Source organism: Urocitellus parryii, chromosome 3, assembly GCF_045843805.1.
Source record: "Urocitellus parryii isolate mUroPar1 chromosome 3, mUroPar1.hap1, whole genome shotgun sequence".
NCBI classification, from domain to species: domain Eukaryota; kingdom Metazoa; phylum Chordata; class Mammalia; order Rodentia; family Sciuridae; genus Urocitellus; species Urocitellus parryii.
The window spans coordinates 18,726,316-18,752,343 of record NC_135533.1 but is presented as its reverse complement, the minus strand read 5'-3'; the positions used below and the strand labels follow the sequence as shown (position 1 = coordinate 18,752,343).

Here is a 26,028-nt window from a genome sequence, read left to right as displayed (position 1 = left end):
AAAAAAAAAAAAACTAAGGGAACAGATTGTCCTCATGTTATTCTTGTTTGCTCATCTACCATTGTCCACAAGCTTTCATGCCAGCTAGGAGGTGATGCTAACAGAAGCAGAGAAGCCTGGTTTTGCTCCACATTGTATAAAATGAGAAGCAAGGAAGGTAGTAAAAGCTTCATCTCTCTTCACTTAAATGAAAACAAGCCGTGTTCCCAGTGGCCAAAGGCCTCATGTTCATGCTGAGTTAAACCTAAAGAAGCCAAAGATAGGAGAGAGAACATTATGGAAGACCTTTCCCTGCTGAGAGCCTACAGCACACATAGGTAGAGATGAAGTGGCCAAAGTCTTGCTCTTCTTTTGACCAGGGTTTGTTTTGGTTTTCTTTTTTTTAAGGTGAGAATCAAAGTTTTTTTCCCTGATTATCAGTAGCATTTTTCCAGATATTTTCTATGTATATAGCACTCAAGATAGACACACATATGTACTACAGACCCACATATGTCTACATGTGAATATAATTATAAATATATGTTTTAAATGAGTCTTGCACCTTACAAAACAATGTAGTATAGCTAGCTTTCTATACCAAAAAGTATGAACGTACATTTGTGGTGTTAAGAGTTCACTGGATGAGGCATTATGACTTACTTAATTAGTCCCCAATGATGGACCTTTTGATTGTCCAAAATGAAGACTGAGCGCCACCTAGTGGTACCCAGAGACGTTTCTATTAGGCACGTTGCCTAGTCCAGCCCCTGCATAGTAAGATGGTTAGGAGAGAGTTTCTAAGCAGAGATGGAAAGACCTTAATGAACTGAAAGAGGCCTCGCAGGCCTGTGAATCTGTAAGACTCTGAAAGAGCAAAGTTAAGTTTAAAAGACCCTCTAAACTTGTTTGAATTCAAAATAAAAGAGTTTATCTTTAACAGTCAAGAAACTAGAATAATATTTTTAAACTTTTTCACCTCCGTCCATAGTAAAGAACAAATTTTGAAGCATGACCCACTACACACGTGTATATTTATAACTGAAACAAGTCTGTCAAGAAATGGTGCTTTTTTTCTCCGTGCCATGTACTCTGATATTTTCTCTTCCATTTTTAAAATGCCAGTTACAAACTACTAAATTGATCTTTTGATCTGCAGATAGGAAAACATTCTGAGGCCATGATAGAGTCAGAACTACCTCAGTGTTTAAAAATATGAGGTGCACAAAATAAGATCAATATTGTATAATGTGTACCTTTAACCCATTTGTTTTTTATTTGTCCTCTTGCTCCATAGCTAGAAGTACTGTGCCACTCCTTTTATTCTTTTTTATTTGTTCTTTTTAGATACATATGACAGTAGTGTGTATTTTGACATATTATACATACATTGAGAATAACTTATTCTAATTAGGATCCCATTCTTGTAGTTGTACACGATGTGGAATTACACTGGTCGCATATTCATATATGAACACAGGAAAGTTATGTCTGATTCATTCTACTGTCTTTCCTATTTCCATCCCTCTCCCTTCCCTTCATTTGTGCCACCCTTTACACAGAATAAATGATATTAGATAGTGGTGATTCTTTTGTTCCTTAGACAAAGTTATCAGGGATGGCTACCTACGTCTAGATCTTCTTAATATTTGTTAATTAGAGTTTAAATAGCAGACATGCAACATCCTTGTCTTTCAATTAAGAGTACCTGTAACAAGCCCCTTTAAGCTCACTGATAAATTCTCCTAAATAAAGTCCCAACAGAATCCAATCTATGTGGATTCTGCTTTAGTGAAAACAGAGTGTTTCATGGAAGTTCTCCTGTGAGTACTAACATGTGCCAAAGTCAGCAGTAGTCCAACTCTGTTAACAGAGCAAATTTATTAAAGGAGCTCAGAGTCAGTAGTTGACCATGATGTTGTTCCATCTTTTCCTGTGATCCTTGTAAAATATTAAGAATGCTAGTTCTGGGGGCTGGGGTTGTGGCTCAGCTGTAGAGCGTTTGCCTAGCATGTGTGATGCCCTGAGTTCGATTCTCAGCACCACATACAAATAGGTAAAAAAAAAAAAAAATTCATCAACAATTAATAAAAATATTTTTTTTAAAAAAGAATGCTAGTTCTGAATTAAACTTTCACACAGGATTCAGGATAGCAATCTATCTTTAGCCTTAACATGTTTCCAGTTCTGTCATGAAATTCCTGTGGGTCCTCCTTAGTTCCAAAGGAAAATTCAAGCATCAGTTTCAGTCCCATCTTCTTCCTGTTTTATAAGCTGAGCTGTCTGATAAAGCATTGTTTGACTCAGATATGGAAGGTGGGTAGGTTTGGACTAGAAATTCTAGAGACTCTGAGATAGGACACATCACTCACAGACTGTCCCCAAAGTACCAAGTGAGAGGTAGAGGAGACGAACTTGTTCTATTTCAGCTGATTCATCATTTTATAACAGATCAAATTTAACCTCAGGTATAATTATAGTAGAGTGAAAAATAGAGTATAATTGGTAGAGAAATATTAGAATTCAGTCATGGCTTAACAAATTTTAGCTACCAAACCTTTGGGTGGGTAAATCATTTTCTCTTTCATCTATGACGCACTTATTCATATATTAGGGATAATAAACCTAACCTGCCAACTTTCCATTTATTGTGACTGTTAAATAAGATACTGAACAAGAAAAGGGTTTATAAATTTGTTATAAATGACATTTAAGAAACCACTCTAACCATTTCATATCAGAGCTAAATCCTGTTAAGGAATATTACAGTTGTATTGAGGTCAAAGAGGGTAGAAAATACACAAATTGAAGCCACAGGGAAATGTATGCCATTAAGAATTTTCTTGGAGCAGCTCTGTAAAAATAGACATGTATTATTATATTTAGCTCAATCAAGAGACAATGGGTCAATTCATCTGCCAGAAAGCCGCTTCAGCATGCTCCAGGCAGAGCTGTACATAGGTGGATGTATTTGCTTCAGTGCCAACCCTGAGTTCAACCATTTTTTCCTGTCTCTGGTTCCTGAACTCTTCTGTCCTCTCTCTTGATCTGTGATTCCAGGCAGATCCAAGGTTACCGGTAATTTATTTAAGCCACTCCTAAATTTCAAACTTATTCTAATAGTCATGGAGTTCAGGCCTTCCTTTCTAGGAACAACTAATATTTATAACAGTGGATAAATTAACATTTAAATAGTAAATGAATAATAATCCCATGGGACCCAAAGAGTAGCCCACTGAGGCAACAGAATCAATGTATTTCCCCATTTTTTTCATGCTATAGAATAGGTCATGTATTTTTTTTTTTTTTGAGAGAGAGAGAATTTTTAATCTTTATTTTTTAGTTTTCGGCGGACACAACATCTTTGTTTGTATGTGGTGCTGAAGATCAAACCCAGGTCGCATGCATGCCAGGCAAGCATGCACCACTTGAGCCACATCCCCAGCCCCGGGTCGTGTATTTTTAATTGTAGTAAAAAATTTTTGCCATTTTAGCCCCTGTTAAGTGTGCAATCTGATATTTAACATTAAGTATAATCTCAGTATAGATCTCCAAAATCATTTCCTCTTGCTGAACCTAAACTCTATGCCCTTTAAACACCTCCTCTTTCCCCTTTCCTCCTAGTCCCAGGTAACCACTCTTCTTTTTTCTATTTCTATTAATTTGCTTATTTTAGATCCTTTATAGAAGTAGAACCACATGATATTTATAACTGGCATATTTCATTTCGCATAATGTCCTCAAGTTCATCCTGTTGAAAAGTGTATCAGAATTTTCTTTCCTTTTAAAGGCTGAATAATATCCCACCAAATAGATATACCACATTTTGCTTCTCCATTGAGTGGCTTCCCTTTCTTGGCTCTTGTGAATAATGCTGCTCTGAGCAGGGATGTACCATCTCAAGTCCCTGCTGTCAGTTCCTCTGAATGTATACATAGGGTATCCTAGTTTTAATATTTTGAGGAACCCCGGTACTGTATTCCATAGCAACTGCACCACTTTACCCTCCCACCAGCAATACAGATTTGCTCCCACCCTGCAGCTGAGGAAGTCAAGGAGAAGTGGCGCATTAGGGGCCCTGGCTAAGCCCTCGCCGTTCCTGGCAGACCCCTCCTACACTCTGGAGTGGGGATCCAGGGTCTAAAAATGATGGGCGTGGAGATCTGGCCTGGGGTGCACAGCCTGCAGACGCCGCTCCTTCCGCGGAGGCTGCAGGGCTGGAGCCTTAACCCCGCTCTGTCCCCTGCAGCCCCAGCCGCCCCGGAGCGCGGGCCGTCGGGGAAGCCGAGGGCGCGCCGCAGGTGGAAGCCGGCAAGAGGCTGGAGGAGCTCCGCCGCCGGCGCGGGGAGACCGAGAGCGAAGAGTTCGAAAAGCTCAAACAGAAGCAGCAGGAGGCGGCCTTGGAGCTGGAGGAGCTGAAGAAAAAGAGAGAGGAGCGAAGGAAGGTCCTGGAGGAGGAAGAGCAGAAGAGGAAGCAGGAGGAAGCCGACCGCAAGGCCAGAGAGGAGGTAGGAGCTGGCCCGGGTTCAAGTGCGCAATCGGCCTCGCTGTGCGCAGGGCGTGGGCTCAAACCTGTAGAATTTAGCCAGTTCTCCTAAGAACTCTATCTTGTGGGTACCAATCCCCATTTTTCAGATCAGGAAACTGAGGCACAATTTTTGTAATTTTTCTCCAAGTCCCATGTGCCTTCTAATCAGCCCCTTGTCCTATTTGCTTCTCAATAAGGAACAGGGAGAAAACTCAGATGCAAACTAGGTACAAGGATTAAGTTACATGATAGTTGTTTCCTAATACTTGAAAAGTTTTTGTAGTGTACCCAGGACCCAGTACAGTGCCTGATACTACTACAAGAGCCCTGTCATTATGAACAGATGAATTGGTTCCATCCTTTAGACAGAAATAACAGTTAAAGTTGCAATGAAGAAAACTTTAGCTCAACATATGAAAAAATGCTTACCCAGCTACAATTTATATTGCTACAGTTTACAAAATACATTCTTTCTTTTGATCCTGGGGTATGTTCCCATTTTATGAACAAAGAAATCAGGAACCAAATAGTTTGAGTGACTTCTTTGAAGATTCTTGACTGATAAGTGGTAGAATCAGCCGTAGCTGGGATCCTACTTTTTCAACTCTTAAGCCTAGAACTTTTTGAGATAATGATCTCTCATCCTTCAAAATATGCAGAAAATATTTCAATGACTTTCTGACATGAATTCTATTCACATAGTTTTCCTAAACTATGTGAAAAGTTTGGATAAAACGTTCCAAGGTCAACTTCGAATAAGTCAAGAAACTTTGATTGGAAAGTATTTGTGATGGTAGAGTTTTATCATCAGACATACCTGAACTTGTATCCTAACTCTGCCACCTAAGAAGCTGGGACCTTGGGAGAATTGCTAGACGACTCTGTCTTGTTTTATCTGTGAAATAATATCTACTTGGCAAGTTTTTCCTGATGACTAAATAGATCATTGTCTTCACAGTGCCTGGCCCCAAATAGGAACCCCCAAAGTGGTAGTTATCATTATTCTTACCATTATTACTATGTTGCTTAGAAGAGGAGAGGATCAGGAAAACAAAGGGAAGTCATGACCTCTTAGAACTGGATTACACTTGGAGGGTTATTTTAGTCTAAAGTTCTACCAAAGCAAAGCACTGGATCCTTCTGTAACATCCTCTGCTAGATGGACATCAGTCTGTGCTTGAGAATACCAGTGATAATGATTTCATGGTTTGAAAATGACAAAAGACTGCCTAAATCCCTCAAGAAATCATCCACACAAGACAGGCAACTTGATCAGAGCTCTGAATTTTTTGCCTGATAAAGGACAGAACTGAGTGTTCTAGGCCAGGAATAGAGGCATAGAGGGGTTCATGAGTCAGGTTATAAACATCTGTAATTTCACCACTAAGTCTCAATATGGACATCATTTTGGTTTTGTCAAACCATCTAAAATAATGCATAATCAATAACTAAATTGAGAGGGCTAAAATGTAAATGTATTCAGTTGAGGCCAGGGGCAACCCTAAAACCATCTCTTGTGCAATTTGGTTAACATAGTACCATGGATTTATTAAATTTTTGCATATATGTTCTTGTTTTTAACAAATCTTCTAGGAAATAGATGGGAAGGATATTTGTGTTTGTTGCACTTATACAGAAATGAAGAGTCGGTATTAAATGACTTATAGGATAGTAAGGCTAATGCATCCCATTAAGGGAATCGACCATACTGAGCATTAATCTCCACATTTTAAGTAGCAGATGTTTAGTGTCTACTAGGAATCCTCTCTATTTTTCAGATGAAGAAACTGAAACATATAGCAGATAAATAACATGGCAAAGGACACACAGTTACTGGAGGGGGAGTCTGTTGCCTTGGCTGGCGTTCTTTCTCCCAGAACACTCTTCCCCTTCCCCTGAAGCCGGTCCTGAAGTCCTTGTTATTTGTTCTGTCTTAGGAAGAGAAGAGGAGGCTAAAGGAGGAGATTGAGAGGCGAAGGGCAGAAGCTGCTGAGAAACGCCAGAAGATGCCCGAAGATGGCTTGTCAGACGACAAGAAGCCCTTCAAGTGCTTCACTCCTAAAGGCTCATCTCTCAAGGTATTTCTCTCCCCTACAAAACCTTCGTATAGTATTCCTCTTCCAACAGAACCTGGCTCTAGGCCCCCGTGTAGTCATGGATCATGAAGGCCTTCCTCTGCTTCATTTCTCTCTTTGCCATCCTTCTGTTCAGACTGCTGTAAGAGGCCTTGGACTGAGTAATTTATGAACAACAGAAATGTCTGGCTCGCAGTTCTGGAAACTGGCAAGTCCAGGTCAAGGTGCCAGTAGATTCGGCAGCTGGCGAAGGCCTGGGCCTCCCAGATGGCGACTTCTCATTGCCTTCTCACAGGGTGGAACAGAAAGGAGGGCCAGTGGTGCCCCCTCCATCTCTTGTGAGCACTAATCCCATTTGTGAGGGCTCATCCTCATGACCTGGCTACTTCCCTGCCTTGCAACAGCAGCACACTGGGGATTAGAGCTCCACATACGAAATTTGGAGGATCTCGAGCACAGTCCCCCTCTTTTTCAGCTATTTCATAGCTTCTCTTGTTTATAACATTTGCAAAGGAAAGAAAGAGGTGAGATTTGTATCTGTTGTTAATGTGGCACTTTGATATACATTGAGATGACATTTGATGATTCTCAATTTCATTGATCCATTCTCTGTGTACCTCATTGCTTTGAGCGATTGAAAATGGAACATTTAAACTTTATAAAATGAGCTTTTAGAGCATTTGAAACTTGAAAAGGGCTTATACTGCTTTGCACACTGGCTTCATCATCTTTAAAAGAAGGGCTACCTTTCACATTTCAGAGCTGTTATCATGGGAAGAGATGAAAAGTGACTTGGATACGGTCCTTTGCCAGAACGAGTTTGGTCCTACTCTTGCCCTCATGGAGCGGAGTTTCTGTGTGACAGAAGTGCTTCCTAGAGAAGGGAAGGAGCTGAGCCAGGGAGATGATGGAATGGTTGATGTAGGGAAAAGGACAGCAGACTCAGGAAAGCACTATCTGTTGCTTATAATCAATGTCATGTATCTTTTGCTTTGAGGGTTAACATTTAATTGAGCACCTAGCACAGTGCCTTGCATAATGAAGATACTAATAAATATTTGTTAAAGGAATAGATCAAAGAATGAATGAATCTTGAGTGAAAATTTTACATTTTTATTCTATCCTCATTTTCCATCAGCCTAGCTAGGTTACAAAGTATCAATAAGAAGCAAAGACAGCATACAATTATAGCCAGGCTCCAGTGGTTGAGGGTGTTCGATGAGATCATGTGATGTAGCACTCAAAAACGATGAAAACCAGTTAGTTACATTTTATAGCTATTACTTCTTCAGATGAAAATCAGAATATTTTATCTTCAAATAACTTCACTTAGTCTTTATGATGGTCTGGTTCCTTGTCCATCTAGGTCCCAAATTGACCATAATCATGCAACATACCATGACATTTTGGCCAATAATAGACTGGATGTTCAGTGGTGGTCCCATAAAATTATATCACCTACTTACATCATAGCTGTCTTGTTTTTGTAAGTATACTCTATTATGTTCACATAACAATGAAATCAACTAATGACAGCACATTTCTCAGAGTGTATCCCTTACTTTAAGAAATACATAACAATATTTGTATTGGAACCTTCATCTTGAGGTCTGTTTCAGGGAAAAATCCTAATTAAGCCACAGAGGAATTTTGTTATTTAGTACTTGGTATTTGTCATATACCTCATGTGTGCTGTACACCATTGAGAAAGAACAGTATGAAGCAAGTTGCAGGCCCTGTGAAGCTAACGTGGACTGACTGACTCACAGGAAACAATTCAAGAATTGCAGAGGGAACCAAATGCTAATCATTGAGACCTCAGCAAAGCAGAAGGAGTAGAGAGAGGCTTCATGTGGTAGACAGCTTTATTTATCAGCACTGAAATTTGAATTTCATAGTTTTCTTATGGTAAAAATATCATTCTTCTTTGGATTTTTTGCATTTAACAATGTAAAAAATTATTCTTATCTTGAGAGCTAGGCAAAAAACACAGACTGCATTATTCCCACTGGGCGAACGGGCCCTGGATTGCAGGCCAGGCTCTAGAAGAAAAAGGAGAAAGTAAATAACTTCATCAGTTCTGCCTATCTCTGTCTGTACAGTCCCCAGAGTCCAACCTGCTCCCAGTCTGGGTCTTTTGTTCCTGGCTCAACCAAGGAGAAAAGCCATACTCTGTCTTTCTACTTTCTTTAAGATCCCACTCCAGCTGAGCTTTCCCTGAATAGTCTTGATAACGTGAAGAAACCAGTGGTTCTATAGGCTTCCAGATGCTACCCTGTTTTCCAGAGAAACTACAACTCTTGTCTCTCTTCTTTGATTAGCTCCTGTTGGCCAAATGCCTCGACTTCCTTATTCCTGGTCTTTCCCTCAACCCCACACCTGGCTTTCCATTTCATCTAGCCCTCCCCAAATCCCTTTATCAATTCCCTCTGGTAAAGAAGCATGTGTAAGCAATCAATTAGAGAAGATGTTTAAAAAAAAAAAAAGATCAAGACATTTATTAATTTCTTCATAACAGGGTCAGGCACATTGCTATTTGATATTATCAAATAATATAAAATATTTGATATTATTAAATATTATCAAAAAATGTATTTTGTTAATTTCTCATGACTTCTGTTATCTGAGAAGCTCAGAAACTGGTCTCTCATTGTTAAACTATGTTAGCAGTGAGTAATTTTTATATGTAAAACAAGCAAAGAATAAACTTTAAATTAATTTAGAGGTTTGTATAATTATTACTGTTTTCATGTATTGATAGCATGGAATAGTATCAATTTTCTAAACTTTGATGGTCTCTATATAATCTCTTCTCAAGACAACACTGCCATCTCGTGGTCTTTAGAGAAATTTCCCTGGTTAACTGGTGGGACATTCAATAGAACATTGAATTGACAAATTCCATACAAATTGTTTCATTCCTTTCAGCCATTAAGTTAGGGCATTTTCCCAACAAGAGGGCATCCATAGGATGGTGAGTCCCAACAAAACACAATGAGTCAAGCTGGATAAGCTATTCCAGAAACAGGAGGGGGGATTCTGAGCACCTTGGATGTGAATAACTGTGATGGCCAAAGTGAGAAGGATGCTCCAGTCTCAGCTCTGCCACCACCATGAGCTCTTCAGTTCCACCTCCCCACCTGCCCCAACTCCTTGAACATGAATTTCTTTGTTAAAACTGTCCTTTCCCCTCGAACCTGCACTTCCATTCTCACTTTCATAAATTCAATCATGAAACTGTGAAAACTACAAACTGAAAGTATCAAACTACTGAGAAGCCTTCTCCAACTCCCCCCAGATACTTGCTTGCCTTAGACATACCATTTTGTTCTTATCTTTAATAGGGTACCTACCATTGGTTTTTTAACATTCTGTTTATGTGCTTTATATTCTTCCCTACTAAATTTGTATGCTTCTTAAAAGAATGAGTCCTTGTCTCTTAGTCTGCTCAGATTGCCATAACAAAACTCCATAAACTGGTTTATATATGCTAGATGGGCCGTTCAGTGGTCTTTCTTTCTTTTTAAACTACAAACTTCTTTTTGCTACTAAATCAACATTGTACGTCACTGAAACTTTATCACTTAAATTCATACATTCTTTATAAATCAATAAATATTTGTTGACTCCATGTGGTACCCAACTCCAGACTGGAGATATTCTCTGCTACACATTGTCCATCCATATTAGCAAATAGTACAGATCTCTTGATGTATGACTGCCTGTTCCAAAGCACACATGTGCTGAAAAGTTTTTATGTTCTACCCTGTCCAGGTCAGCCTCAGAACCACCTGGACGATAGTTACCTACCCTAGGCTGATGTGGTTGAATGTCCCTCATCTCAATCAGTTTAGACTAGAAAATTACTATAGAGTGAGTGGCTCAAAAAACAAACATTTATTTCTCACAGTTTCGAGGCTGGGATTTTTGAGATCGATGCCAGCATTGTTGGGTTCTGGTGAAGCTCTCTTCCTTCTTTACAGATGGCCAAAGAACAGACGGAGTAAGCAGGCTCTCATGTCTTCCCTTATAAGGGCACCGATCCCATTCCTTAGGGCTCCAACTTCATGACCTAATGACTTCCAAAGAGCCTCACTTCCAAATGCCACCACATGGGAGTTTGGATTTTAACGTATGAGTGATTAATTTGACAGTCATTATAATATTTTAGAAGCACTTTTATCATCTGATTCTTAACTTGCTTCCCACACTTTGTATTTCTCTACTTATTTTAACTATCCTTTGCCAATCCTACCTTCACCTCCCAAATCTCCATCAAATGCTTTATTTGTATTTTGCCCAGCTGAGCTGCTGCAATATTGTCCTAATACCTTTTATACATTCTTTGGTATTTTTATTCACCAGGTTCAAGAACAATAGTAGCATGGGCTAAAAATATTAACAGTATTTATTTTCTTTTTCAATTCCTAGATAGAAGAACGAGCAGAATTTTTGAATAAGTCTGTGCAGAAAAGGTAAATATGGTTCAATTGGGAATAACTAGCTATTATATACATGGAAATATTCTTCTATCCCATGAATGAAGTTTGGTGGATCTAATTAGATAAATCGAATATATATATCGACATATATATATATAGTGGTGTGTGTGTGTGTGTGTGTGAGTGAGAGAGAGAGAGAGAGAAAGAGAGAGATGGGATTGAATCCAGGAGTGCTTTACCACTGAGCCACATCCCCAGTTCTTATTTTTTGTTTTTGTCTTGGGTCAGAGTGCCACTAAGTAGTTGAGGGTCTTGCTACATTGCTAAGGCTGGCCTTGAACTTGCAATCCTCCTGCTGAAGCCTCCTGAATCACTGGCATTACAGGTGTACACCATCACACTTATTTTCTCTCATATTTTTATGCATGCGTTTATTTATTTAGCAGTGGGGTCAAAACAACTCATCAAGCTGCAGTAGTCTCCAAGATAGACAGCAGACTGGAGCAATACACAAGTGCAATTGAGGTGAGAATTGGCCTCCAATATTAACAGGAGGTATTGGTATTTTTGTTGTGGTGCTGTTGAACAGAAATAGGCTCTGATGCCCTTTATTCACTCAGAATAAAGAAATCCAGGAGCCACTGAGGTGTTCATGATGTTTTACTGTACTTTGCACAAGTTATGGAGAAATACAGTAATAAAAGATAAATATAAAATGTAAATAAAGTTATAAAATATAATAGTTACAGAAGTTTTAAATAGATTACTGCTCACTACTTTCAGCCTGTATGTTCTGAGTGTTATTCTTTTAATGAATGAGTTTATTGGTAGTTAACTATATTGTGTACATGTTCACAGGTGTGTCTTCGCTATCCTCAATTCTTTATGCAATATATTCTTATATTTAACTAGGTTCCTTACAATTTTGCTTAATCCTCTTTTATTTATAAAATGTCTTACTATTAAATAAATAATAGTATAAATTAATGTAAAGATTATAGACAACTCAAGTTTGAAGGAAAATAGTTTTGTAGGTTCTATCTTACTTGAATCTGATTGACCTGGAGGTTTTACTGTATTTGGAAATAATGTGTATTTCTAATGACACTCAGAGGACAGGTCTCATTGACTAAGGTACGTCTCTAGTTTGTTCTCCTTATGTAGACTTCAGTCAATGCTTTTAGCCTCCTTCTGAATCAGAGTGTCTGCAATGAAGTAATTATATTAGTTTGTTTTTTCTCATCTTCTTTGTACCCTTGAATGGAGATGCCTATAAGATAGTTTGCAAACAAATGATAAGAGGAAATAAGAAATGGAGAGCTCTGGTTTGTCAAATTATAATAATCAATAATAATCAAGTCCTAACACTCAAGATGTGATTTTTACTCATAAGATTAATGTCCACTAAATATAAGGCAAATTTCAGACAGCAATTTTCTGTGGTTCAGTTGGTCTTGGCACTATTAAGTCTAATGAAATCGAGACAGACTTCAGACTTTGCAGAGACTGGCAAAATTATTTTTTAAGACATGGCCCCTAGGGGTGCCACTTATTATAGTTGACCATCTTGACCACAGGCCACAGAGCAAGACCAGAGGAAAAGTATCTCAAATGCATATCTCCCTTACTTACATCCATTCTTTCCTCCTTCCAGTGTATTCATCATGCTAAAATATCTCAGTCTTTTAGTCTTGAAGCACTTCCCTGCTCCAGAATATTTGCACATGCTGTTACCTTGGCATAGAACAGAATTTGTTCCTCTTGTTCCCTTTATTACTTCTGAGTCATTTGCCAGGTCAGAGTATTCTGTTTATGCCCCCAAACATACCATGTTCAGTATTCTGTCCCCTTTTGCCAGGCTTTATAATACTTATTATTTCTCATTGAACTTTCCACAATGTGAAAGAAACACTTGTAACTAGTTACCATCTTTCTATTGAAACCTAAACCCACTGTAGCTTATAGAGCAGACTTTTGCCCACCTTTCAAGCATACTTGAATACCCTCTTTTATTCAGAACCTAGCAAAGTTGCCTGCCCATAGTAAGGATTTAAAATGTATCTACTGAATTTAAAAAGTTAGATATTACCTTAAAAATAAATAACACCCCATTAGAAAGCATATTTCATTTCTGAAAGCTCTTACAGTTTATTTTGGGAGCTATATATCTTCAGAGTACAGTTTTGTTTTTGTTTTAATTTTTTTAAGCCAGTCAAATTTAGCAGTGGGGAGTTGTATATCAACTTTAGTAACACTAAGTTCTGATAACCCACTACCATGGAATCAGCCCAGAGTACACTTTTACAACAGAAATTATGACTTATTTTTGGTGAAGGTGTATACACAATGAAATTTTTGAATGATCCTGTTGAGAAAGATCAGCTTTCTATAATTTTACAAGGACAAACTTCTCAGCACCAGTCCTAAAGATAATTCACCCATTTCAGGGAACAAAAACTGCAAAACCTATCAAGCCAGCAGCCTCTGATCTTCCTGTTCCTGCTGAAGGGGTACGCAATATCAAGAGCATGTGGGAGAAAGGGAATGTGTTCTCCTCCCCGACTGCATCAGGCACACCAAATAAGGTAAGCGTGTGGTTTTTGTCTTTTAAGTTTAGAGGAGTGGATTTTTTCCCCTCATTTTGTTTTAGAAGTCACACTAGTTGGTAATAAAAGCACTGGTAAAGGTGCAATTTGTACTTTGTTTTGAAATGACCATAAAAGCAAGTTTAGGGCAAATGTACTCAGGAAACGATCCTGTGTACTAGACCTGGCCACAGACCTCTAAGTAAAATGCCTGAGGTCACTTGCTAACTCTTTGGGTTGGGATGGCGTGAGGTACACAAGAAAGAAAAGAAGATATTCCTTTAGTATCAATATCATTTAGGTTTATGGTTCTGTAAAATAATACTTAATGGTACTTAGGGGTTGCTTTCAAGATCCCTTCCCAGATTAAGTTTACTTTTTAATTTAATATTTTGGATGATTGATACTAGGAAACTGCTGGCCTGAAGGTGGGAGTCTCCAGCCGCATCAATGAATGGCTAACTAAAACCCCGGATGGGAACAAGTCACCTGCTCCCAAACCTTCTGTAAGTAGCTGCAGGTTTTTCTGAGTTTCTGTGATCTCGGCTTCCAGCAGCAGCAGCAAACGGGCAGTTGGTCTGTTGATTTAGGAAAGAAGGCGCTTCTGCTGTCTGCTGAGTGTCAAGCAAGGAGGTGTGCATCTGGAGGACAGTCCCCAGCAGCCTTACCGTGATCACCCAGAGGGTCAATGGAGCCATATTATCACCTCTCCACCCCAAGAGGAGGACTTAGCCAGAATGTAGAGCAGTTCAAACTTAGACCCTTCACTGGTCTATTGTTTAGCTTCTATTCTATAAACTACAGATAGGAATTTGAAAACAAAATGTCAAATTACTTTGGCTGCTTCTCTGTTATGAAGACTTCTACCCGATTCCCAAAAGAATGTATTTTGGCCTTTTTGAACCCATATTTTCTAATTTACCTAGTTTCTATAACTTGGCATAAAAATGCAGTTCTTGGGTGGTTGTTGAAATAATTGCTATCATTTTATTATCAGTACCTGCAAAGGAAAACCATAAAAAATTGGAAATTAGATAACTTGGGGCCATTTTTCCCATAACCAGTAAATTTAGCAACTAGAAAAACTGATTATGAGTGTTGTTGTTGTTGTTGTTTTAAAGAGAGAGAGAGAATTTTTTAATATTTATTTTTTTGTTTTTGGCGGACACAACATCTTTGTTTGTATGTGGTGCTGAGGATCAAACCTGGGCCGCACGCATGCCAGGCGAGCGTGCTACCTTGAGCCACATTCCCAGCCCATGAATGTTGTTTTTAAAAATCTAAAATTTTCTCATTTATCAAGTGTAGCTATATTACTTAAAAATTTTTATTTTAACCTTCATTGAGTGTGTATGGTAAGTGCCTTACATATAAATACCCTATTGTGTATTGCTGAGCATTCTGTTAGGTTGGCTGTATACCTTTGTTGGTACCCAAGGAAGCAGAGTTGATCGACATAAATACATATACATATACATTCTAGAAGGAGAAGAGAAACTTTCTAAATACCAGGTCTCTGGTGTTGAGCCACAATAGCATTTAATTGTATCTGTCCACTCCACATATAATCTCTAAAGTCACTAAATTTAAATTCTATAATTTTCCAATTAAAAAAAAAAGGACATGTTTGTTTTTTTTATTTTTATTTTTAAATTTTTTTGTTTTTTGTTTTTTGGAACTGGAGATTGAATCTAGGGGAACTACATCCCCAAAGCTTTAACATTTTTTTTTTTTAACACTTAGAGACAGGGTCTCACTAAGTTGCTTAGGACCTAAGTTGCTGCGGCTGGCCTTGAACTCACAATCCTCCTGCCTCAGCTTCCAGAGCTTCTGGGATTGCAGGCTTGTGCCACCACGACCAGCTGCATATCCTTCTTAGTACAATTCCTTGAGGCTATTAATTACTATTCAACCCAAGACGGCTTTGCCTGAAGATTCACAAGAAGCATAAACAGTGTAAACGCAATTTTCAATTGGAAAATCTTTACATATTGACCAACACAGCTAGATATAGGAGAGGAGGACCTGTAAAAAGATATAGTGGAGACAAGAAAACATATCTCAAAAGTATTTGCTCTTTAGTGCCTTAAGTTTCCAAGTACCCATAACTTACAGAGTATAAATTATTTCAAAAAACAAACCATAACAATTTGTACAAAGCTTCTGATTCCAGGCCAATGACTAGTAAACTTTTTCAATTATGGACCCATTTGAAAGCCTAATAAAATGTAAGGAACCTCTCCCACACAACATCTACAAGTTCAAGAAGCTCATAGACCCCCTAGAGAACTCTCAAGATAGAAAAGGAAAAAGGAGGGAAAGATAATGTTTTCCTCTTTGAGTATGGCACATTAATAGAGGAAGTGCTAATTTTTTTCAGGTTTATAGCATTTATGATCTATTTAGTTCCTATACCAACTTGTTCTCAGAAATTTGATCCCTACTTGTTTATCAGCAATTTAACTATAGTCTTATCATAATCTGTATGTCATTCTAATGGAAAGATTTAAAAGATTAAATTCAGTTATTATTATAATTGGCATAACTATGCCAAAGTTCCCACATACTAAATAATGATTTTCTAGGATTATTGTTGGCTAATGGCTTCCTAATAAAAGGCAGAATGGGGAAATTATGGAATCAATGTCTGCTTTACCTACAATTTAGCAAGTGATTTGCTAGACCACCTCCTGGAAGGTAGAGGTTAAAAAAACAAATATGGCAGTTCTTATGATTTTAGTGATCTCTTTCTTCACATTTGATTCTGTGGACCAAGGTGGCTTCCTGAATAAGGACCATATTGGAAGAAATCAAAATGTAACTCATGTTGTAAATAAAATACTAGGTCTTATGTACTTATTAAGCCACTTTAAGCTTTATGCATGCTCCAGTGGTAGTAGTAGTGACCCATATTTTAGACCTAGCCTCCCAGCAACATGTCAGGGAATGGATAGCAACAGGGCATTCTCACTGGGAGAGAATATGACTTGGAGTTCAGTACAGCAGACATGTGTAGCCCAGACACTATTGGTCCAACAGAAGGGTGAAGTTTTGGCAGTGTGAGAAGCATTGGAAGAATCCTACAGATGCCTAAACATAGGCAGGCAAAAAAAAAAAAAAAAAATCCAAGAAAGGTGGTTTAGAAAAACAGCTCAATCAAGGATCTTGGTCTCATCCATAGGATCTCACACTGTTGGCCTGCAGCTAAGATCTGTGTGGCTTGACCCACACCATTGTGCTGCATTTTCATTTTTAAGAGTATACTTTGTCCTAAAGTATACTCTTAAAGTATACTTTGAAGCATAGAAAGCTGAACTCCTGAGGTTGTTGATTCCCTCTTTTCCTTAATTTCTTACTGCCAAGCCTCTTTGGCCATTGGGTGTTTTCACCTTGGTCCTTCATGGAAAACTTGTGAGTTTGACACCATTCGAACTCAGGCCAGACTGATCCTGAGCCCAGAATGTCAAAAGATTCCTAAAAACAAGGACAATTAGGAGAGTCATAAAGCTGTCTTCTGATTTGGGAGAGGGGACAGTTTACAGCCAGCTCATTGCTTCTATTCCTTGATGTAGGATGGAGGGAGGAGAAAGTTAGGTTTGTGCTTTCATAGAGATATGTGGCCATTAGGACTAAACCAGTGAGAAATTAATGGAACCAAATGGTCCTCATCCAGGGAAATGCCAAGAGGAAGGAAAACAGTAAATCGTAGGATTAAAGTGTTGACTTCTAAGCTCACTGCAGAGAAAAACATCGTCTACCAGTAGAAAAGTAATAATTTTCATAGATCTTAAGAATTACATGTGCTCAGAACAGTTTGCCAACTCAATAGTATTTGGAATTCCTGAAAATTAATTTATATAAAATTAAACATTGACCTATAGCAGATTCCTTACTGGGACATTTAAGCTGTTTGTGCATAGAATTTACAGGATTTCCGTGTCATTTTGTAACTGGAATTCAATTCTAAGTGTCTGTTGTGGCTGGTTTGTCTTATTCTTTGTGTCTGAACTGCATGTTATACAGTAATTAAAAAGCTAATTTGTCTTTCTTTTTGTTTAAAAAAAACCACAACCACCAACAGTGTCTTTCTCAGCTGGCTTCTCTTCTTCCCTCTTTGGTCTGGTTGATTGGAAACCTGCCTCTCCTGCCTTCATTTCTCCCTCTTCTTCCGGAGTGGGTCTTTCTCTAAAAATGTAGTCTGGTCAGGTAATTCCATTTATATTTCCCCTTTGATCTAAGGATGCTAATAGTTTCTTAAAACTGACTCTTTAAACTCTTTAAGTAATCTCCAAAGATTCACTGGCAGAATTTAAGGAAAACGCAATCCATTTTCTCAGGTAGAAGAAGCTTCATGTGAAAGAAAAATATTTGTTCCGCACAAATCAAATAAATAATGTGATAACAGCCACTTTTCCGAGTTTCCATCAGCACGTTCCTAATTATACTTTGCAAAATTTCAAAACAGTTTTCCAGACAATTTGGCAACTTTTACCTACATTGGCAAATGTAGTGAAATTCTTAAAAAAAAAAAAAGTCCTGATTTGTTGCTTAATGTTTCCAAGTTAAATAAGTATAACTCTAATAGAATATCAGGAATTCATGCCACAGCAGAAATCCAGAAATTCAATAAGATTAAGGCAAATCTGAAATGCTTCACATGGTACCATTTAATAGTGCATTTTCAGTGTTGAGATCTCAATGCTATGTATTAGAAATATGTTCAGTTAGACCGGTGTCCATGGATAAATGCAATTGCTGTGAGCTTTGCCTTCTTAAATGAGAAAAGAGTTTGCCAAAATAAGCAGTACTATTTCAGTAAAACACATTTATTTTCTACAAACTACCTTTTGCCAAGTACTAATATAAGCAGATGCTGGAAGAAAAGTAAATGGAAACAGAATTTTGGATCCTCATCCAAACAAAATTAGTTATGAGGCAGTAAATAAAGGCTCAAAGCTCTATAGCTGTTATAGATCATATTTTAGTGTTTCCTTCCCAAGATCCCCACATGAACTTACATATGTCATTGACTCTCAACTTCCCTTATGGGTACAATCTGCAATAGACATTTATTTTTGTGGGGCTAGGTTCTTCTAAATTACCCACTTGCCCCTAGGAAACACAAAAGGTTTTTTGGTGGGAGGAAAGTACAGTTAGAAAAAGGTTTTATCTGGGCTATTAGACTCCAAGACAGTGATCCTAGTGCAAGGGGTTTATTTGGGAGGTGAAGAAAATACTACAGGGATTGAGATGGGGAGAAGAAAGCAGACAGTAGGGACTGTGTTATTAAGCAAGTCACTGAATGGGCTGTTAAAAGTGAATCTCGCTGGGGAAGCCCTGGAACCCTGGAGAACACATGCCTCTAAGACTTCCTACCCCAGAGCATGAGGAGGTCTGAGAAGCATTCTTGTGCCTGTGCTCACTGGTCAGTGGTTGAGAGATGCTCCTGGGATATGAACTATGCAGGCAAGTGGGCATCTACAGCTAGAGAAAGGTCTGAGGCAAAGAAGTGCAGTGTTGGCAACCAGAAGTCACGCACTAAAGCAGTAAGGGCTGGGGATGTGGTGGGGTACAAAGAAAGAAAGTTAATCTACAAGGGGAAAAATGCTGATTAAACCCCAAATAAGTTATTTTTAAATAACCCATGCTCTATTCACTTTTCATAGAAAGTTAGAAGTAGGCTACATTATTTTGAATATGCTTATATTCTAATTTCACTGTTTGATAAACAGTAAATCTTTAGTGAAGGACAAGGACCCAGATGCTGTATGTCATTCCAGCCCATTCTCATGCTATCAATCAGGTTGAGCTCTTTATAAAATCAAATAACAGTGAATGATCCTTTTAATTCCATCCACTTGAGTTCACTGGGGTCAAGTGTACTAAACAACAAATTAATCCAAACAAGACAATGGATGTGGTGATTGATTTAGACCTGGTCAGAAAATATAAATGGCTACCTATCAAAGGCTTCTGCTTTCTCTTCTTTCTGCATTAGGACTTGAGGCCAGGAGACGTAACTGGCAAACGGAACCTCTGGGAAAAGCAATCTGTGGATAAGGTCACTTCCCCCACTAAGGTAAACTCTCTGAAGGACTGGTATTTTAGAGGTTTCTTTTCTTTCTTTTTTTTAATTGATTTTATTTTTTAACTACATGGCTGCAGAATGCATCACAATTCTTATTACACATATAGAGCACAATTTTTCATATCTCTGTATGAAAATATATATATAAAGTATGTTCACACCAATTCATGTCTTCATACATGAACTTTGGATAATGATGTCCATCACATTCCACCCTCATTGCTAACCCCCTGCCCCCTCTCTTCCCCTCCATCCCTCTAGAGGTTTATTTTCTTAATGAACCCTGCCATATAACATTTTGTCAAAGGAGAAATATCATTGACCCACAGTTCCATTGCTGTACTTAGGAAGATCAGCAGAGATGGGCACATGGGATAACAGGGGTCTACGTATCTTTGCAAGGACCCAGTGTGATGCCACCGTCATTTGGGGAAAGCAGATCCTTAGGGGGAAGTGCCTGTTTTCCTGAGTAGACAGATCCAGACCTGTTTTCTAGAGCCATTCTAGAAAACACTGCCAGCAGCCTCAGGCCCCAGGTTGCCATGGCAATGAATTGAAATAATATTCACAAGTCAGGCAAAATGTGCTACCCTGTGAAAATTAATGGCTAGGAATGCTTAGAATGCCTCTTTTACTTTTGACATCCTCCGGGTAAAGGGAATGCTCATTCTTCAGAAAGGGGGCTCTGGACAGTATCTAAAGGATGCTCAGACTACAAATAGGGCCCCCTTGTTATACAAGGAGCTAATTCAACTCCTAACTGAAGCCCTTCTCCATTTCAAAAAACAGATCCAGTCTTCTCCTTTAATAGAGGAAAAATTAAAGAGAGACCAACAGGGAGTAAGATTAGACTGCTTCTTAGTGGACGTAGAAATCTAGGGACAGAAGCACTTTTTAAGCAAACTCAGGCCAAAGAACACATCAAAGGCAACTAGAGAACCACTGGGATTCACTGAAATGAGAGAATTACTTTCCCTTTCCTATTTTCCACACCCTCTTAAGTCTGGTGCAGCTGCCTGGGTATGTTACTTTATCTTCTCTATTGGTTATACATTGCTCCTTCATTCCAATAAATCCCACTAGCCCAGCCTCTCTACTTAAAATGATTTAAATAAGTTCAGATTTTCAAATGATTGCTAAATACATAAAAAGCACCTGGTAGGAATGATCACCACTACACACCACTGTGAAGGAGCATCCACCCTACACCAGGTGCTGTTATTATCCCATTTGATCCTCCAGCCATGAGGCACTGAGAAGTTAAGTAACTTTCCTAAAGGCACAGAGGAAATAAGCAGCAAAACCTGGATCGCTAGTGAAGCTGACCTGAGCCTGTATTCTTATTCAGCAGGAAATGTATAGTTTTAAATTTTCTTACATTAGTTTCTTTTTTTATTAATGTTTTAAAAAATAAATGACAGCGGAATGCATTACAATGCTTATTACACATATACAGCACAATTTTTCATATCTCTGGTTGTATATAAAGTATATTGACACCAATTTATGTCTTCATACATGTACTTTGGATAACGATGTCTATCACATTCCACCATCCTTCTTAACCTCTGTCGGCTCCCTTCCCCTCCCACCCCTCTGCCCTATCTAGAATTCATCTATTCCTCCCATGTTCCCCCTCCCTACCCCACTATGAGTCAGCCTCCTTATATCAGAGAAAATATTCGGCATTTGTTTTTTTGGAATTGGCTAACTTCACTAGCATTATCCAATGCCATCCATTTACCTGAAAATGCCATGATTTTATTGCTGAGTAAAATACCATAGTTTTATTGGTGGCAGGAGACAGGAAGAATAATGTTTGTTTTTTTAAACAAAGGATGAACTTATTGGCCTAAGACTTCGTGATCCTTCTAGCATAGATAACTGACCTTTCAGAAGTGGCAGTCCAAGTGTTTATACATCCTCCTCTCTGAGCTGTCCATAGTCCGTCATCACAGGTACAGTGGAATCCCTCTGGACATACTTCTCTTAGCCAGAGCTCTAGGAAGTGGAATAAAGATGACCTGGAGTGTCAGGACTCAGAGAACACCACTTATATGCAATCCAGCCTGAATGGCACTCCCTGGAACTGTGCCATGTGGTGGGACCAGGTAGGAGGGTGACAGTTTTCACACACCACTCCCTCATCCCTGGTCTATGCTGCTGAACTCCTTCTACAGCAATAATATGAATAGGCCCACCAGACCCAGAGCTGAGATAAGGAACCAGTAGATTAGGTTGTTCTGCTCCAAAATGCCAAACCCACTACCTACCTGTCATGCCACCCTCCTTTGTCATGAAAATGCACAACACATCGAAAATGCAAATTCACCACACCTTAATATCTTTTAGGACCTCACGTAAGGATTTTTAGCAGCTAGATAAGAGGGAAGGGGAATAGAATAGGAATAGAACTGTGGGTCAAGCACAAGGCCTGGGTATAAGAATAACAGGGAGAATATAGAGACTGCTAGTGGGGGGAAATGGGAGAAAACCAAAGATGAATGTACCCTGCTTCTTCGTTGTATGTTACTGGGGCCCGACTGACTGCCCGGTCCTGTGTGTCTATCCTGGATGTAAACCTCCCTTCTCCTCCCACCCCTCTGCACCCCTAGAATTTCCTGGCCTTTCAGTGAAGCTTAAAACAACCTCCTGGACTCTGAATGACACAAGCAAAGCCAAAGTTCAAGATAGAAAAAAGGAACATACAGGAGAAAGCTAGGAAGAGTGAAAAAAAGAATCAACAGAAGAAAAGGGTAGCCTAAAAGACATATTTGAATAGAATGTAAATAGTAATTCTCCATTTCATAATTTTTTGTTTAGGCTTTTAGTTGTAAATGGGACACAATCCCTTTATTTTATTAATTTATTTTTATGTGATGCTGAGAATTGAACCCAGTGCCTCACACATGTTAGGGAAGCACTCTACCACTGAGCCACATCCCCAGCCCCCATTTATAAATATTTATTCCTGCCACACTATGTTTTTTTTTCTTCTGCCATAAGCCATCTGGGTGAAATACTCTGGGCTGTCGATTTAAAGTTCTCTTCTCTTAGCAGGTTTGAGACAGTTCGAGAAAGAACCCAAGAGCTCAAGACGCCGGACCACCTCAGTTGTAGAGGGCTACTTGCTCTGTTTTATATTTATGTCAATTTACAAAATTGGGTTTATTTTCTTTTGTTTTTCAATTTCCCAGTAAACCAATGTATATGATCACTATATTTAATAATCACATCTAGAGATGTTCATGGTAAAAGTACCGCCTTTGCACAGGAGCCTGTTTCTAAAGAAACCCATGCTGTGAAATAGACTTTCCTACTGCTCGTGTCTGAACAGCGATACCAACCACATTGGAGTCACCAACAGGAGGTTAAGGTTGCCTGAGGAATGTGTGCAGTATCTAGGAAAAGGAACCATAGTTGTCGTTGTTGTTAATACAGAGGTCATGTTGTTTCTGCACTTTAGAATAAAGCATGGAAGAAATTATCTACATAGGCCATGGTAACTGTTTCTGAAAGTAACCTGTTTCGAATTTAAAATTCTGCAATAATGATGTCTTTTTTAAAAAAGAAGATGTACTGTTAAGGTATTACTTTTTTCGTGCTGATTCATATCTAAATTGGATTATTATTTTAGCTGACAGTGGTACTGATTTTTTTTAGGTTGGTTGCTTTTGTGGATTTCTTTGATAGTGTAGTAGCCTGACCCACATTTTAGATTACCCGATTATGTATGTATGTATGTATATGCATACACGTATACAAACACACTAACAGTAGAGTGCTTTTCATGTGCTAGACTATTATTTTTAGTAGTATGTCTTTGTAACTAGAAAATATCACAGCTCTTTAAAAATTAAAAAAACACAATATTATATTAATATTTCATATTTGCCAACAGAAACATGGCAGGTAGGTATGGAAATGTTTTCAATGCCCGATGACTTATAAAAAAGAAAGTACTGAAAAGAAAGATTAGAAGTGTCAAAAGGAGTTGAAATTTTCTATAATACATAGTATTTAGTCTATAATTCAAGACAATTTTTGAAGCCCAGTGTGAATTTTACAAAATCTACTGTCTGAATCAAATTCAGCCTGTAACATTAAAGTTCATGGTAAGTTGGCCAACATGATAGCTAAGGTCTCTTCCTTGGCTAAGATTTAAAGACAAGAATTTCAATGACAATACTGCACAGATTGGAATTCCAGACAGAGATATAAACAAAGACGAACTTTGGCTCATGTCTGGAAGGGAAGCAGAGAAGTAAAGTGAGTAAAATCTAGCATTTAGGAGTGACACCTTCATATACTAGTACCTCCACCTTCATATACTTTGAAATATTTTTCAAGTTAAACTTTTCTACTTTGTTGGTCATTGATACTTGTCATAAGTTGATAATGTTCTAAAATTTCAAAAATATATGTGAATTTTACTAGTATTATTTTTCCCCTGAGTCCTTATTGACTTACCATTTTTACACACACAATCCAGATATCTGATCTTATTTTAGCATGTAAGTCTTTACTCTTCATAATAGATGATAGAAGATACACCGGTATCTTGGCAAAATGTCCTAGTATAGACATATACATACAGCTTCACCAGGTTAATTTCATACCTCAGTTGACTTAACCAAAATTGTCTTAGACTCCATTCCTGCCATACTGAGAGAGCATCCCAAATAACTATGTTATAAGCCACTTCTCCAGAAAGGCTAGCCAGGGAGGGCTGGCTTGTGGAGTAAGCACTGCCTTCCAAAGCCTATCTTCCTCCTAAATCAGGAAAGGTTAGTTGGATTCCCTAGTTTTTAGCAAACCTGGACCAAAGGAAGGAAAGCCACCAATATTGCACAAGCCATCCACCCATGACAGAGTAGACACAAGTCTACGATAAAATGAACTAGAATTCCCATGAGACTCCCCTGTAGAGGATTTCCATCATTGGAGTGAAATGGTTCAACATCTAAATTAAGGCCAGTGGTGAGGAAACATTGTTGTGCTGAACTTTTGAACAAGAGCTTCTCCTGATCACTATTCTATGTATTTTCTAGAAAATCTAAAGTTGAGAAAAGAATGTACTGATCCTGACTTTTATTCCAATGTTTGGAAGGAATAAGTTTTAAGGTAGAATTTTTGTTCAGTTTAAATTTAATCTTTGGTAAAACAAATTTATCGTTGACTTGTTTAATTACAGTTCTCTGTTATCTTTAAGAGATAAAACTGCAAGCTGACTAGCATGTTCTGTGAATCTGCCATTCTTTAAAATGTTATAAACACTTGATATTTTTCACTGATAATTGATCGCTGCAATAAAAATATATTGTGAAAATGCATCCACAATAAATGGAATTCCTCCAAATGTTTTTGCCTCACATAATTCTATATACTATATTGATTGCAAGAGGTGTGCCTGTTAAAATAAAGATGATGGCGTGGCAAATCCTGTCTTTCACCTTGACTGTTGGTTTCAGTCTTTTAAGAAAAAAAAAAAGCATTTTCATATTTTTTAATGCTGTGTGTGTGTGTGTGTGTGTGTGTGTGTGTGTGTGGTGCTGGGGATTGAACCCAGGGCCTTGAGTAAGTGAGGCAAGTATTCTACCAACTAAGGTATATCTCCAGCCCCTTAAATGCTTTTTATTAGAGATAATTTTCTAATAAAATATTCAAAATTGTTCTAATGTGAACAACTGACCAAACATGTATGGAAAAGGTTGAAACAGGGATTATTTATTTTTTCTTAAAAATAAATCTATCAGACTTCATCCTCCTCCTTATTTATTCCCAGTATAGTCACATACCACTCCTCCTGATTCTAAGAGGGGCATAGAAACATACCATTCATTTAATGAATACTTACCACTTGCAGGGCTATGGGAATTACATTGGAATCCAAATATATTTTTCCCTATCAATTTTGCCTAGTAATGTAGCAGTAATTGATCCGAAATCTGAGGTTCTCACAAAAGTTCTAAATTGTGGGTCCAGAGCCTCTGAAGAGTTCCGTAAATTCTATCAATAGGATTGGCAAATTAAGTTACCATAAAAACATACACTAATATTTTCATTGCCATGTCCTAACAAGAAGGATAAGTCTGGATAAGATATTTGTCATCAAGATCAATTTACAAAATTAAGCAGTAAAAGAATCAATCTGTAATACTACTACAAATTGATAAGATTAGGGGCAAATGAAAATTAACTTTATAATATACATATTCAGGATATGACCTTAAATAGTTCCTTGTTTGAAATGCAAACCAGTAGATATTGTAGGTTTTTCCTACTCTTGCTTGCACATGTGCTACAATTAGAAGAAGAAATAAGAAAAAAG

The 26,028-nt window shown here is 38.2% G+C and overlaps 1 protein-coding gene across 6 annotated transcripts in view; it reads left to right on the top strand.

The window, feature by feature from the left end:
- Window positions 1-25,136, top strand: part of Cald1 (caldesmon 1) — a 175,789-nt gene extending 150,653 nt beyond the window's left edge. For 3 of the 6 annotated variants that reach the window (XM_026379902.2, XM_026379907.2, XM_077795942.1), the window contains 8 exons: window positions 4,229-4,487; window positions 6,445-6,585; window positions 11,014-11,057; window positions 11,468-11,549; window positions 13,472-13,609; window positions 14,020-14,115; window positions 19,608-19,688; window positions 22,755-25,136. In XM_026379902.2, the coding sequence (XP_026235687.2) occupies window positions 4,229-4,487; window positions 6,445-6,585; window positions 11,014-11,057; window positions 11,468-11,549; window positions 13,472-13,609; window positions 14,020-14,115; window positions 19,608-19,688; window positions 22,755-22,763 (850 nt within the window). In that variant the 3' untranslated portion in view covers window positions 22,764-25,136. The remainder of the gene's footprint in view (window positions 1-4,228; window positions 4,488-6,444; window positions 6,586-11,013; window positions 11,058-11,467; window positions 11,550-13,471; window positions 13,610-14,019; window positions 14,116-19,607; window positions 19,689-22,754) is intronic. The other 3 variants (XM_026379906.2, XM_026379908.2, XM_026379905.2) reach the window with 2 other exon arrangements.
- Window positions 25,137-26,028: the final 892 nt, after the last annotated feature.